The 15,629-nt window shown below is 36.3% G+C and overlaps 1 protein-coding gene across 50 annotated transcripts; it reads right to left on the bottom strand.

The window, feature by feature from the left end:
• Positions 1-9,024: 9,024 nt before the first annotated feature.
• Positions 9,025-15,075, bottom strand: LOC108022147 (basic proline-rich protein). Of its 50 annotated transcripts, XM_050888048.1 has the most exons (49): positions 14,923-15,075; positions 14,615-14,830; positions 14,535-14,558; positions 14,425-14,481; positions 14,304-14,369; positions 14,099-14,176; positions 13,970-14,047; positions 13,883-13,909; positions 13,717-13,773; positions 13,461-13,487; positions 13,342-13,407; positions 13,253-13,279; positions 13,133-13,198; positions 13,044-13,070; positions 12,924-12,989; positions 12,835-12,861; positions 12,715-12,780; positions 12,626-12,652; positions 12,506-12,571; positions 12,417-12,443; positions 12,297-12,362; positions 12,209-12,235; positions 12,089-12,154; positions 12,001-12,027; positions 11,881-11,946; positions 11,793-11,819; positions 11,673-11,738; positions 11,585-11,611; positions 11,465-11,530; positions 11,376-11,402; positions 11,256-11,321; positions 11,167-11,193; positions 11,047-11,112; positions 10,958-10,984; positions 10,838-10,903; positions 10,750-10,776; positions 10,630-10,695; positions 10,541-10,567; positions 10,421-10,486; positions 10,332-10,358; positions 10,212-10,277; positions 10,123-10,149; positions 9,880-9,933; positions 9,797-9,823; positions 9,677-9,742; positions 9,587-9,613; positions 9,431-9,532; positions 9,347-9,373; positions 9,025-9,292 (listed from the first exon to the last, which is right to left on the bottom strand). In XM_050888048.1, exons 1-49 carry the CDS (start codon positions 15,064-15,066, stop codon positions 9,161-9,163), a joined length of 2,697 nt encoding a protein of 898 aa, XP_050744005.1. In that variant the 5' UTR covers positions 15,067-15,075; the 3' UTR covers positions 9,025-9,160. The 50 variants fall into 50 exon arrangements, with proteins under 50 accessions (XP_050744005.1, XP_050744006.1, XP_050744007.1 ...); XM_050888049.1 differs by lacking the exons at positions 10,630-10,695; positions 10,750-10,776; positions 10,838-10,903; ... (3 more) ...; positions 11,376-11,402; positions 11,465-11,530 and having other exon boundaries at positions 9,880-9,939; XM_050888050.1 differs by lacking the exons at positions 10,541-10,567; positions 10,630-10,695; positions 10,958-10,984; ... (3 more) ...; positions 11,376-11,402; positions 11,465-11,530 and having other exon boundaries at positions 9,880-9,939.
• Between the last annotated feature and the right edge of the window lie 554 nt (positions 15,076-15,629).

Raw genomic sequence — 15,629 nt, 5'->3', positions numbered from 1 at the left:
AACCCGGCGATTGGCATCGAGCGGGGGTTGGATAAACCACCGACTTTCGGATGGATGGACAGCTTGGTTGCCGGCCACAAGAACCGCAGGAACAACAACAATGTATTACACGTAAAGTTTTTGCAAGAGCGACGACCATAACACAGGAAAAATTAGGTATTATATTATATTGATGAATTCAAAACCATTCACATTAAACCATTTAGTACTAAAATTTCTCAGTAAGAAAACATAAATTTTTAACTTTAAATTTAATGTAATTGTAATTTAGTTTAAAATTAAACTATTCTAACGGTCTATCCTAACTAACTGTGAAGGAATTTTTCTAAGACTTTTAAATTCCTAAAATTAAATTCATTATAAAGCAATTATTTCTTTTTGCTTAAACCCAATAACGACAAAAACTAACACATTTTTCTTCTTTGGTATTCTCAATCTGTTTTTAAATTGTAAAAGGACAACACAATATTTGCAATGTTAAAAAAATATTCGTCCATAGAGTTTCAATGAAAAACATACATTTTCCTACTTTTTTCCAGTGCACTATGAATGAGTTGGATAAGGGGCGGAAAAACTAATTGAGTTACATATTTGGTGCTGACATGTGGAGCAAAGTTTCTTTCTGCTCGGCTTGGTGGCCCAACCAAAACTTTACATTGTTTAATTTCGACAAATGTAGGAACACTCGAATGCGATTGCAGCCCCAGACACTAATCTTTTGTTTGTCGCCGCTTTCCCCAGCATTCCCCAACTTTCCCCCAGCTTTCTTTTCCTTTGTCGCAATGGCAATGGCAATCGCAATCCCAAAACCCAATCCCAAGTAGTTTGCCTGTGTCTTAACATCTCTTAATCTCTGCTGCTTGTTTCAGAAAAACTTTCATTCGCACTACATACTCGGCTATAACCATATCCCATTTCCCATAACTGAGAAACTGGGAAAGCGAGGGTAAGTTTCTACTTTCCTTGTTTTCCTTCCGGCGGCGCCATCTTTAACTTTCATTAGTAACGAGTATGTGTAAATCTGTTTTCCGAGGCTTGGGCTCTGGGTTGCTTTATTTCTTTGTGCCAACTGAAAGTTATAAGTTTTTGTAATTGAGCTCTGGGGTGGGATGAGAAGGCACGGGGCGTATTCGTAATATATGATGACATTACATTATCATTTGTCAGCCAAGGAAAAAACTGCCAACCAGCAGAGATGGCTTGCCAGACAAGTGTCTGCAAGTTAATGTCCTTTAAATGGCACAACTTTAATTATAACGAGCTAACTAAGTGGGGATTACGGGACCAAAGTTTCGGGTTTTCTGCTACAATGTTGATGCCATAAATATGCCGATTATGTGAGGATAATACATGTATGAGATGATAGTAATTATAATCTTTAACAAAACCTTTGCTTTGTCTACTTTTAAAAAAATTAAAAATTAAAAAAAAATGTTAACATTAAGTTATTACAAAATAATCTGAGCACCTTCTGAATTTTTTATGTTGTTGATTAAGCTATATTAATATTTAATTTAAAATGTACGTAAAATATCCTATTTTAAAATACTTAACAACAACATCTTTGTTCTGATTTTGATTACAAATTTTGCAAATCAAGTAATCACTTCACGATGTCCAACCTCGAAATTCCCAATTAAATAATCCAAAATCCCATTTCAAGCCAGGGAAAACTCGAAAAGTCTGACCACTGAATTAGTGCTCTACCAGATTGTAAAGGCATCGTTCTGCACATCTTTATCTCCATTTTCCCCGCGATCTTACCAGTCGTCCCACCAACTCATTAGTATGCAACAATGTGTCCGCTTACATTAATTGGGCGTTGCAGCTGATTTGAATACGGGTAATCCAGGCAGTGAGACTGGAGTAAAAACAGAAAAGGGGAAAACCCGGGGGAGTGGAAAATATTTTGCCTGGCCAACCAAACTAACCGCAAGCAGCTGTCCGCCTGATGAACAGCGCTTTTAATTGCTGACTTCGTTTTATTTTCCCCTGTTGACTTATGGAAATTGGCAGAGCCGACTACTTATATTGGTTAATGCCAAACACGCTGGCTGCATAATAACGAGCGGCTCATCAAGGATGCGGGGCGGAAAATGGGGGAAGGCGGGAAAAGCTGGGAAATGCTGGGCTGGAGCGGAGCATGTGTCTATTTATTTTAATTAAGCACAGGTAAACCAGGCTCAGCGTGGGCTTCGGCTTTGCTTTTGCGACACTTTGTTGCCATTTTTTGGCTGAATATTTCTCCTTGTTACTGTGTACGCGGAAAACACCCAAGTGCGTAACACTAACGAATCACTAATTAATAAATTAGGACTACTACGGGATTTGGCCGTTGCCAGCACTATTATGCTGATTAATTTAGCAAGGCTCTTGGGCTCCGTGGCACTTTTACCTTGGCTGGGCAAAAACTTGTAAGTTGACTCTTAAAGTAAATTTGATACTAAAAGAATATCTTTATAAATACGTATTGGGAAAATAAAGTTAGCTTAGGCATCGTAATTTTCTAGGCCTTAAATGGGTTCCCTTTAAAGGTAATATTTTTAAATAGCCAACTATTATAGAAACTGGATTGTCTATGCTAAGCTTAAAGGTCAAATGAACAAAGAATAAAATAAAAATGTAAATAAAAAAACCAAAAGGAAAAGGAAAAGCTTCTTAGCTTTAGTGTTCCCTTTTAAATTAACTCTTAAGTGAGTGTCTGAGAACCAGGCCCGAATTTAAACAATATTTCTCGGGCCCCATTTGAATTTGAATTTTCATCTTTTTAAATGCAATAATATAGCAATAAAACCATCAACTCTGACACTTGGCAGCCATTTTCATTTCTGCAGGCAAATGATGTCATTAAAGGCACATGCTTATGGCATTTTGAGAGGCATTACGCATACGCCATGTAGAACGCAACAGCTGCGTTATGACAACGCAAATGCGTGTCTTCGCTCTGTCTCGATGTGTGTGCGTATCCGTTGAGATTTTCCGCCAAACATTTTACGTGCAAATATTTTAAGCCTTTGCCGGCAACATGGGAAAAACAGGGAGCGAAACAGACAAATCTCCATCCTGCGGCATTATTAGGCGCATATTTGTCGAGCAAGTGTAAGCATACCATATAAACATATATCTCTGGCACACAGTCCCCTTCACATATGTGTATATATTTTCCTCATGTGTGTGGCCGTCAGCTGGGGCAGCAGAAAAACCCATCCCCACTTTGTCTTTTCCCTGCTGAACCGAAAAAACGTGACTGCGTCATCTTCGGTGTCTTATTAAATATTTTCCTTGCCCGTTTTTTCCCGCTCTAATCCATATTTTTTGTTTGTTTCGCTTTTTGGTGACTTTAACTCACATTTAATTGCCGCAACTTTTCAGTTAGACTTTTCCTAATTAATTAAAAAACTTTGCGAAAGCAAAAACGGCAACTCACCCAGAATGGAAAACCCATTTTCGAGAATTCTGACTCTGTTTTTGGTGGCAAAAACTGTCCCAAAGTAAAAGTCATGCCACGTTGGAGTTGCCCCAAGTCAAATAAAAGATTTGCGGTTGCCAATGAATAAGTGAGCGGCTTTTACCGGGCAAAAGCGGCCGCAAAAGGTGCCTGTGATTGGACGGTCGTGGTGGGGGCAGTAATGGGTTAAGGGGCGACTGAATTTCATGTCTCATTTGCGGGACAGTCGAAAGTGCGGCTAACCAAACCGCAAAGCTGAAAATGAAAGACTTGCCACCGAAAAGTCCCGAACGGCAAAATTAGAAAGGTATTCATGGGATTTTTGATGAATTTTAGGCAGTTATTTGAAACTTTAAGCCTCAGAAAAATCTTTATTTTGTAGGAATATGTTTCTAACAAAGTCAGAATCTTAAAGCTGAATTTCCCTTTCATGTCAAAATAATCTTTCATATCTCATACTTTATTTTGTTCATGGCACACCTGTGTTTTCCTTTGCCTGAACCCCCCAATTTATCCCCACAACAAACTAAACAGTTTACAAAATATGTATCTTTTGTGGCCGGGACAAAAGAGGGAATTAGTTAGTATGCAAAATAATCACAACGTACGAACAGCTTTGGAAGCATATCCCTTTCTTCCCTCGGCCAAAGTTTATCTCGTCCATACATATGCAGTTTTAAAACTTTGGATTGTCTGGAGTTGTAAATGTTTCATTTGCTGGCTGCCTCCTCTGTTAGTATTTAAGTCTTTTATATTATTCGCCTCTTCGTTGCCTGGCAAATATTACTTAACAGACATATCAAAGCTGATGGGATTTCGTCCTTTTTTCCATCTAGTTCTTTGTTTTTAATGTGACGTTGCTAAGCGGCAGCAGCAGCGTATCAAATTTATAGGGCTTGCTGGGCTGTTTGTTTTGTCTTGGCACTGACTGTGATTGTCGGGAAAGCTGCGAGTACGCAGTAAAAAATAAATAAATAAAGACCTTAAAAAACAGTACCCTAAAAAGAGGTTAAAAAAATATTGCACTTTGAAGAAAATCAACAAATGTAAATATACCTTTCAAATATCTTTATAAGCATAAAATCATCACAATCAATACCAATAACAAGTTTGACATATTATGATTTTAGCAACATTTTAAAATAAATTATAATAATAATATAAATATTTAATATTAAAAATCAAACTTTAAAAATGGTATTTGAAATTTTTAATTAGTATATTACAGAATAAAATAGGAAATATTGTTCAATTTGCATCGGTTAATTGTATTATACATTTACAAGTCTAAGCGAAATTGAAAAACTAGAAATAAATGGGTCACACATTTTTTTCAGTGTAGTACAGCGAGTAAAAGTGGATGGATAGAGTGTATGTGTTTATCTTGTCGCCATCTGCTTTGCTACTGCTTTGTTCTGTTTAATTTTCTGCTTGCTTTTGCTTCCTGCAGCTGTTTGTCCTTTTCCCTGCCCTCCTCCTCCGCCGACTTTTCCACCCACTTTTCCGCCCACTTCCTCGCTTTGTCCGTCCTTGCATTGTTTTCATTAATGTTATTATTCAACATTTCTGTGTTTACGTCATCCCATACGACGGTAGTTTCTAATTTGTATGCATAATTTACAGCCACACCGAGTTCGACTGGAAGGATGTGTGCACATGTGCCCTGGTGTGGGTGGAAATGGGCTGGGAAACAATTTCCAATTGTCAACAGGCCTGTGTGTGTGTGCCGGGAAATGTATCTGTGAGTCTGTCTGAGAATTGATGAGTTGATGCCTAAGTAAGTTGCTGACAAGTGGGAATTTCTAATCAAAAGAGCGAGGCATATCGATTAATCGGAGCTTAAACACTTATCGCCACTTGCACTAAGAGTGCAGGGAATAATTTAATAGTTCAATTAATTAGTTTATAGATTTGTTTAATTTATCTGTTTAACAAGAGCTAGATCCATCTGAATGTCCATCTATAGATACCTAAGTCTTCGCTCGAATCGAAGAATCATTGCACTTCAAAACCTGTAGAGCCGAGTATTTCAAATAGTTTAATCGTTGAATTGATTTAATTAAATGTGACTTTTAAATTATAGACAAATAAAAAAAAAAAAATATTAAACAAATTGTATTTTATTTTTATTATTATTACATTACACCTAAAATGAAACTTAAAAATAATTTAAAAATCCTAGAGACTTATGTGAAACCTCTAGTTTTAATTTTAATCTCAAAGGTACGCATTCCTTAAGAGAAATATTTGCTTAAGGTTATAAATGTTCCCTCGGTGTTTTCAAATTGAAATAGTTTTGCACGATTGCCTGTCTGAAAAAAGCGGCAAACAAAAGGAGAAAGTAACCAAAAAGTAAGGAAAATTGCATACCAAGATCCCTAGCATTCCCCCAGTGCTTTCCTTAGCCAAAGTAAACAATATTTGGCAAAACTTTTAATTAAAGAAAATAGAAGAGAGAGCCAAAATATAGGAGGAGGAATTGCACCACGTATTGTTATCGTTTGGAATTGCGCAACTGCAACTGCAATCAATCTAAATGTCGAGCTGTCAATAAAATTGTCAGCCGAGCTGCTGCAGAGGGTCCGGCATCCTGTCAGCCATCTGCAGGATCCAAGGAAAACACGTTTGCATACCTCCGTTCAGCTGACTGCACTGGCAACCTTTCCAGCTGGCAAAATGGGTTAGGCGAGGGGCTGAGGGGGTTAGGGCCAGCTTGGTTAGCCAACATCCCAACGAGAGCTAGTCGTGTGAAACAAAAGCGGGGACATGCGACCTGCAGCTTGATTTGGTAACACATATTTGACACATGTCAGGGAAACAATCCTTCGGCAAGCAGGTCAAGCGAAGCCAGTCAAAAGTTTGATACTAAAACCTTATTGGGGTTTAAAGAAAATATTTAATTTGAATAAGAAGACATTGTTGATGGGAAGGCACACTTTTCAGCTTTATTTTTGTTACCAATCTTTTTAATCAGCTTATAACAATTTTTAATTACACTCAGATCGATTTGAACCCAGCTAAGGGAAGAGTGAGGGAGATGGAGATATGCAAGCAGCAAACTTGCAAACTTTATTTGGCTATAACTTTTTGGTAAATAGTCCGATTTGTATAATTTTTTATATATAGATGGATATTGAAAGTCAAAACCAAATCCAATTTACTTTTCCCGTAATTAATATAATTATCATTATACTGCCAACAATATTTACAGTGGCTTATTAATTGAAAACTGACATGGCTAGTAAAAACTTACACTACGTACTACCCCCAGCAAATCGCTTATTTATTTGCTAATAAAGCGCAAATCTATAGATCTGCGACTTTTCCCCTGTTTCCTGACCTTTTCAGAAACGCTGTGACGTGCACTTTTGGCTGCTTCTTCGCTCAATGCACTTCAATGCGCCTGACATTTTTATTAAAAGCTTTAAGTTGTTACGGCACATGCTCGCACATACATGCATAAATGTCAGGCAGCCGGGCAGGAAGAAGGGATATGTGCTGCAGTGGCAACGGCTGCTGGCAACTTATTGGCTGCAGGACACACACAAACGCGCTTCCCCTGCCATTTCTTGCTGTCTTATGCAACAATGTAATAATGCCAGCCAGGACTTTAACTTTAACCCCTCCCCTGCCAGCTTCAGTCATTTTTCCATCCCGCTGGGATTTACTTATGACACTAAAACTGCGAGTGCAAGCTGGCATCATTTATTTCGCCGGATTCCTCGGAGCAGCAGGAATTGCATTGCCATTGCGTGACATTTTATGAAAAACTCATTTGATAAATGATTGCGAGCAATTGAAATCTGCAAGGACGGGGCAGGAGGCAAGGCACAAGGCACACGGCACATGCACTTAAAGCGCTCCGCGAATTGGGCTAATGACAATGCACATCCCGGTCGGTCGTCGCCCCTCGATAACTCGGCATTCGGCAGTCGCCCCATTTTAATATGCCAAACACATGTCGTATGCGCAATATTCGCAATGCCAGTTTGTCTGCGGGAATTTTCGCTTTCGCACACATAATTTTCGAGCATAATTTGGAAGGATTTCAACTGGGTCGGATCCTGCGGCAAGCAGATTTGCAATGCACAAAACGTTTATGTGATGGGTATGTGAATGCCAGGCACCCCAGTTCCCCCCACTCAATCCCACCCGCATGCACCCAGGTCTTGATGCACCAAGAGAAATTTCGGGTGCTCTTAAAGAGACAGTGAATTTAAAACTAATGTGACAAAAAATAAACAGAATACATTTATGATTTAAAGCAGGCAAGGTAAAAACTGATTTTTAAAGCTTTAAGCCTCTAGAGATTTTTTACAAAACACTGCAAATGGTGTTTTATGATAAGGAGGTTAATATAATATAAAAAGAAAATGGAAAAGATTATTATAAAATAAAATATTTATACTTGTAGTTCCAGAGAAATATACAAAGCTATATATATATATAAGTTCTTTCAAAACAATGCTGTGACTTTTTGTTCTTTTATTTTTGACACACTTTTAAAACAATTATTTAAAACGATGTTATTGTTTGTGTAAATTATTTTTACCATTTTCTACTACTCTTTTCTCCCAGTGCACACACACAACCGACGCTTGTTCATAATGGGCATAAACATTCTCGCATCCGTTGCCGTTGATTTGGTCGCCTTTGCTTTGTCTTCCAGCTGTTGTACGTTAGATATTTTGACTATGCCGCTGCGAAATGTTGTATGTATAGCACATTCGATGTTGCTGTCGCCGCTTCCCGCATTGCATTTGTCGGATGTGGCAGGACCCGCTGCGTGTCCCTGTTGTTCCTGCCGCTGCTGCCACGTCCTGATAATGACGGCCGGGCATGGGCCTCAATTTAAGTTTCTATTAATAATGGAATTGAATTTCGGTCTCCATGGCGGAAGTTCAGACCCACTTTTGGGTACCTCTCGCAGGCCCTTCCTCCCGTGGTTGCCGTCGATTTTAATTGCAATAAATAATGAGTTGGAACTATTAGGCCTTTAAAGAAGTTTACTAACTAATTGGAACTTGTAGAATGTGTTTAGAGGCTTCTAATAAGTCTTGGAGAGTATTATATTTTGTATATACCTCATAAATCAATTTCCTATTAAATCTTCCCATTAATCCAGATAACTATTTATACTAATCGAGATTTGCCGCAAAGTCGCCTGCCAAACACATTATAAACCAAAAGCAATCAATTCCATGGACTTGTGGCCGATGGGGCTGCTCATATCTGGTAGGAGGACATACCAATCACAATGGCAACTGTTTTGCAAACAACAAATGGTCAACATGCAACCGGGACAAACATTTGCATGCCAAAGGCAGGCGAACAACAATTACCATATAAAATTTGAAATGATTAAGCAACAACCACGGCGACAACAACAAAGGCGGCCAGGAAAATGGAAATGAAAATGAAAACGGAATGGGATTTTATTGGTCATGTCCATGTAGATGCATAATAAAATGTGCGGAACCTCTAGTGATGCTGACAGCATAATCAGCGTATAATTTGCATAAAATTAAAATATGAATTTGCATGACCCAACCACATCAGAGAAAAGCACGCGATGGTTATTACCGAGGGATGTGGTAAATGTTCAAGTGAAACGGTTGAACAGTATTTATTTTTTCTGCCCCTCAATTCAGCTGACAGAGTTTTTGGCTATACACAAATAACTCAATACCCATTACCCTTACGAGTAAGGGCCTAGTTAAAAAGGTCTTCGGGAATTATATTATCCACATTTAAATCTTTGAGATAAAGGTCTTCGGTTCTTAATAATTGAGGCATTTTCGGGAGATTCGGAGCTATGATCCTGGGATTATATGTTCCAGGTATCTGAAAACATCATATTCCTAAGGAGGATGGAAAAATATACAATTCAATACGTACCGCAAGCGTTTTTGGCGGACTCAACCCCTAGTTAAATAAAATACAAATAAAAAATATACATTTCTGGGATCATGAAGTTCTTACGCCGAGCGGGGTATTCCATGGTATCTCAGGATTTGCTTCTAGAGGCCGAATACGAGTTATCTTTGGCCTTTCAACATTAGGAATTCTGGGATTGCCAGGTATCTTAAATGCATAGTTTTGCTATGAAGGTCCGATTAATTTTCGGTCAATACTTACAGAAGGAATTTGTGGTGGACGTAAACTCTAGAATAGTAAAAACAAATTTAAGAAATATATATCTTTTTTGGAAAATTAAGTTATTCTTACACCGACAGGGGGAATCTGTGGTATCTCTGGATTACCAATACCAAGAATTTCCGGAATGCCTGGTATCTGAAATTCAGAACTGTACTATGACAGTGGATTAATTTAAAGAAACACACTTACCGCAGGAAATTCAGGGTGAGGCGGACCCTAATGAAATAAGAACACCATTAATAATACTCTAGAGTAAATTACGTAATACCTACAACAGGAACGGGAATTATTGGTATTGTGAGTTCCGGCTGTCTTATACCAGGTAACTGAAACTCATAATATTATCATGAAAATCGATTAATTTAAGGTACAATGCTTACAGGTATAACTTGTGGTGGTCGTACGATCTAATTAAATTAACCAAATTCGAAATATATGCATACTAACCAAAAATCAAGAATTGCTTACACCAATTCATATATTAACTAATAAGTCCGATTATATTAAGTACTTACCGGGGGAATTCCCGGTGGACGTAAGTTCTAAATAAATTAAAAGCAACTTACAAAAATTATATATTTTCAGTAAATTATGTAATGCTTACATCGATTGGGGGTATCCTTGGTACTCCTGGACTAACAATACCAGGAATTGGTGGAATGCCGGGAATCTGAAATTCATATTTTAACTATTAAGTACGATTAATTTTAAGTACAATGCTTACCGGGGGAATTCCTGGTGGACGTAAGTTCTAAATAAATTAAAAGCAACTTAAAAAAATTATATATTTTCAGTAAATCATAATATGCTTACACCGATTGGGGGTATATTTGGTATTCCTGGATTAACAACATCAGGAATTGGTGGGATGCCGGGAATCTAAAATTCATATTTTAACTATTAAGTACGATTAATTTTAAGTACAATGCTTACCGGGGGAACTCCTGGTGGACGTAAGTTCTAATTAAATAAAAAACAGCTTAACAAAATTATTTATTTTCAGTAAATTATGTAATGGTTACATCGATTGGGGGTATCCTTGGTATTCCTGGATTAACAATACCAGGAATTAGTGGAATGCCGGGAATCTAAAATTCATATTTTAACTATTAAGTACGATTAATTTTAAGTTCAATGCTTACCGGGGGAATTCCTGGTGGACGTAAGTTCTAGGGAAATTAAAAACAGCTTAAAAATATATATTTTTTCAGAAAATCATAATATGCTTACACCGACGGGGGGTATATTTGGTATTCCTGGACTAACAATACCAGGAATTGGTGGGATGCCGGGAATCTAAACTTCATATTTTAACTATTAAGTACGATTAATTTTAAGTTCAATGCTTACCGGGGGAATTCCTGGTGGACGTAAGTTCTAATTAAATTAAGAACAGCTTAACAAAATTATTTATTTTCAGTAAATCATGCAATGCTTACACCGACTGGGGGTATATTTGGTATTCCTGGATTTACAATACCAGGAATTGATGGAATGCTGGGACTCTAAAATTCGTAATTTAACTATTAAGTGCGATTAATTTTAAGTTCAATGATTACCGGGGAAATTCCTGGTGGACGTAAGTTCTAAATAAATTAAAAGCAACTTAAAAAAATTATATATTTTCAGTAAATCATAATATGCTTACACCGATTGGGGGTATATTTGGTATTCCTGGATTAACAACATCAGGAATTGGTGGGATGCCGGGAATCTAAAATTCATATTTTAACTATTAAGTACGATTAATTTTAAGTACAATGCTTACCGGGGGAACTCCTGGTGGACGTAAGTTCTAATTAAATAAAAAACAGCTTAACAAAATTATTTATTTTCAGTAAATTATGTAATGCTTACATCGATTGGGGGTATCCTTGGTATTCCTGGATTAACAATACCAGGAATTAGTGGAATGCCGGGAATCTAAAATTCATATTTTAACTATTAAGTACGATTAATTTTAAGTTCAATGCTTACCGGGGGAATTCCTGGTGGACGTAAGTTCTAGGGAAATTAAAAACAGCTTAAAAATATATATTTTTTCAGAAAATCATAATATGCTTACACCGACGGGGGGTATATTTGGTATTCCTGGAGTTAAAATACCAGGAATTGATGGAATGCCGGGACTCTAAAATTCGTATTTTAACTATTAAGTGCGATTAATTTTAAGTTCAATGATTACCGGGGAAATTCCTGGTGGACGTAAGCTCTAATAAAATTAGAAACATTTAACAAATATGTATTTTTTCAGAAAATCATGTAAATCTTACACCGACTGGGGGTATATTTGGTATTCCTGGATTAACAATACCAGGAATTGGTGGAATGCCGGGACTCTAAAATTCGTAATTTAACTATTAAGTACGATTAATTTTATGTACAATGCTTACCGGGGGAATTCCTGGTGGACGTAAGTTCTAGGGAAATTAAAAACAGCTTAAAAATATATATTTTTTCAGAAAATCATAATATGCTTACACCGACGGGGGGTATATTTGGTATTCCTGGACTAACAATACCAGGAATTGGTGGGATGCCGGGAATCTAAAATTCGTAATTTAACTATTAAGTACGATTAATTTTATGTACAATGTTTACCGGGGGAATTCCTGGTGGACGTAAGTTCTAGGGAAATTAAAAACAGCTTAAAAATATATATTTTTTCAGAAAATCATAATATGCTTACACCGACGGGGGGTATATTTGGTATTCCTGGACTAACAATACCAGGAATTGGTGGGATGCCGGGAATCTAAACTTCATATTTTAACTATTAAGTACGATTAATTTTAAGTTCAATGCTTACCGGGGGAATTCCTGGTGGACGTAAGTTCTAATTAAATTAAGAACAGCTTAACAAAATTATTTATTTTCAGTAAATCATGCAATGCTTACACCGACTGGGGGTATATTTGGTATTCCTGGATTTACAATACCAGGAATTGATGGAATGCTGGGACTCTAAAATTCGTAATTTAACTATTAAGTGCGATTAATTTTAAGTTCAATGATTACCGGGGAAATTCCTGGTGGACGTAAGTTCTAAATAAATTAAAAGCAACTTAAAAAAATTATATATTTTCAGTAAATCATGTAATGCTTACACCGACTGGGGGTATATTTGGTATTCCTGGATTAACAACATCAGGAATTGGTGGGATGCCGGGAATCTAAAATTCATATTTTAACTATTAAGTACGATTAATTTTAAGTACAATGCTTACCGGTGGAAGTCCTGGTGGACGTAAGTTCTAATGAAATTAAAAACAGCTTAAAAAATTTATTTATTTTCAGTAAATCATGTAATTCTTACACCGATTGGGGGTATATTTGGTAAACCTGGATTTAAAATACCAGGAATTGGTGGAATGCCGGGAATCTGAAATTCATATTTGAACTATTAAGTACGATTAATTTTAAGTACAATGCTTACCGGTGGAAGTCCTGGTGGACGTAAGTTCTAATGAAATTAAAAACAGCTTAAAAAATTTATTTATTTTCAGTAAATCATGTAATTCTTACACCGATTGGGGGTATATTTGGTAAACCTGGATTTAAAATACCAGGAATTGGTGGAATGCCGGGAATCTGAAATTCATATTTGAACTATTAAGTACGATTAATTTTAAGTACAATGCTTACCGGTGGAAGTCCTGGTGGACGTAAGTTCTAATGAAATTAAAAACAGCTTAAAAAATTTATTTATTTTCAGTAAATCATGTAATTCTTACACCGATTGGGGGTATATTTGGTATTCCTGGATTAACAATACCAGGAATTGGTGGAATGCCGGGAATCTGAAATTCATATTTTAACTATTAAGGCAATTAATTTAAGGTTCAATGCTCACCGGAGGAATGGTTGTTGGATGAAAGTCCTAATTAGGTATAAGAAAATGAGAATAGGTATTATGTTTATCAATAAATAAAGTTATTTTTTTTGTGGGTGATGATGCTGGCTCAAATTTTCAGGACTTTTCGAAACTATTACGTCAGGTCTCTGAAAAAGTATTTCAGTAACTTAGCGTTGCAACATCAAATCCAACAACCTAATTCAAATTGCCGTAGAAAACAACTATAATCGAAGTGTACATATGCAATTTTTACCTCGGTGATGGCAGTTGTCGCATTTCCAGGAATTTTCGGCGACACTTCCCCAGTTATCTAAAAAATAATATTTTAAAATAGTAAAAACTAATCATAGTTAAGTAAGTATAAAGATTTGTTTTAATTTTACTATGAATGTCCGATTACTTTTAAATACAATACATACCGGAGGAATGGTTGTTGGATGCAAGTCCTAATTAAATTGAAGAAAATGTGAAATATTTTATTTATCAATACATTATGTTAGTTTTACCGCGAAGGAAGATGTTTGCGGGGGCTCTTGTGGGCTTATCGAATTTTCAGGGCTTATAGATACTGTTAGGTCAGGTCTCTGAAAAAATTTATCTCAGTAATATAAAATATTACATAAGGTTATTTTTACCGCGGAGGTTGATGTTTGCGGTGGCTCTTGTGGGCTTATCGAATTTTCGGGGCTAATCGATACTATTAAGTCAGGTCTCTAAAAAAATGTATTTCAGTAACTTATCGTTGTAATATTTTTTATTTGTGAAACCTATTTATATTTGGTGAAACCAAATTCTTATAAACATAGAGAAGAACTATAACATTATGTTATCAATTTTTACCTGGGTTAAGAATTTTTGCGGACTCGTCAAACTTCCGGGACTTATAGTTGATATTTTACCAGGTATCTTAAAAAGGGTTATGTTACAATACTTTGGTTTCTATAAGATCGGTTATTTTTACCTCAGTTGAAAAAGTTTTCGTTTGACTTGGTGGGCCACTCGAATATGCAGGGGTCATCTGTAACAAAAAATTGTCCAACGCTCTGCACCAGATGGAAAAGCAATACGTACCTCAGGAACCTCAGGTGATAAACCCTTTTTTAAGTAAATCAATTAAAAATTTTTTTCTGAGAAAATTTTTGAAAATTTACCCCAGTTGTGGTCAATTCTGCTGGTTGAGTTGGTAATTTCTGGGTAATTATTGTTGTTTCAGGAGTTACAGGAAGTGTAACTGAATTTGTATCTACACTTCCCCCATTTTCCGGTGATATAGTCGGCATTGTAGTTAAGGGTCTTTCCACGGTGCCTATCCTATTTGTATCTCTGTCCGTAACCGGTGGTTTAATAGAACTGTTTCCTGAACAAGGCTATTGAGTAAACAATTAAACCAGTATTTAATGACAAAAGATATTAGCCCACTGGACGTAATGTGAAACTAAATAAGTGCATTGAAACTTACCAGGATCAGAGGATTACTGGTTGTGGTTATGATGCAACTACCCTCAAAAGCCACATATGGAGGCACGCATAGGAATTTAGGCATATAGAGAGCATCCGAAAAGTTCCCCAGATGGGATAAGGCTAGGATCCAGACAATCCACATCTTGTTTGCCAAATAGCTGCACAGGAACTGATTTAATGATAGCTGAATTATATTTTATATTTAAATTAAATTGATTAGCGTCACTTTTACAATTACCAAAGTTCAAAAGAATAAGTGTCCGAGAAAATTCAATTGGATTTGCAGAAAACTTTTTCTTAATAAAATATACATGGAAAATAAATATTGTTTAAAAAGTAAAATTGTGTAGATATATACTTTGGTTTCCCGGATTGGTTTAAAAATTTCCTGCCCTTTTTTTTAAAACATTTGCAAAAATTAAGTTAATTTTATCTACCTTTTTAATAAAAAATTGCATATAAATTGTCACACCATTCAAATATTAGAACAATTAATAACTGTGTACTTGGTTGCTATGGAACCAAATTTTCCGCATTCATTTAATTATCATTAAGAGTAACTAAAAAACTACTTAAAAGGGATACTTAAAGAAGAAAAAAATCTACCCAAACAAGTTAGTTAACTTATTGGGAATCAGGAAGCTAGACACTCAGTGAATAAATTCGATACATCGAATAAAAGCTCGGAAATAGGCGAATAAATTC

Source organism: Drosophila biarmipes, chromosome 2R (genome assembly GCF_025231255.1).
Source record: "Drosophila biarmipes strain raj3 chromosome 2R, RU_DBia_V1.1, whole genome shotgun sequence".
Lineage (NCBI taxonomy): Eukaryota > Metazoa > Arthropoda > Insecta > Diptera > Drosophilidae > Drosophila > Drosophila biarmipes.
This window is presented reverse-complemented; position numbering and strand designations above follow the sequence as displayed.

Coding starts and splice junctions, on each gene's coding strand:
- LOC108022147 (XM_050888048.1), bottom strand. CDS start 15,066: ATGTGGATTGTCTGGATCCTAGCCTTATCCCATCTGGGGAACTTTTCG. Junction 12,572..12,625: donor GTCCACCAGGAATTTCCCCG/GTAATCATTGAA, acceptor TACGAATTTTAG/AGTCCCAGCATTCCATCAAT. Junction 10,985..11,046: donor CAAATATACCCCCAGTCGGT/GTAAGCATTGCA, acceptor TAATTTAATTAG/AACTTACGTCCACCAGGAAT.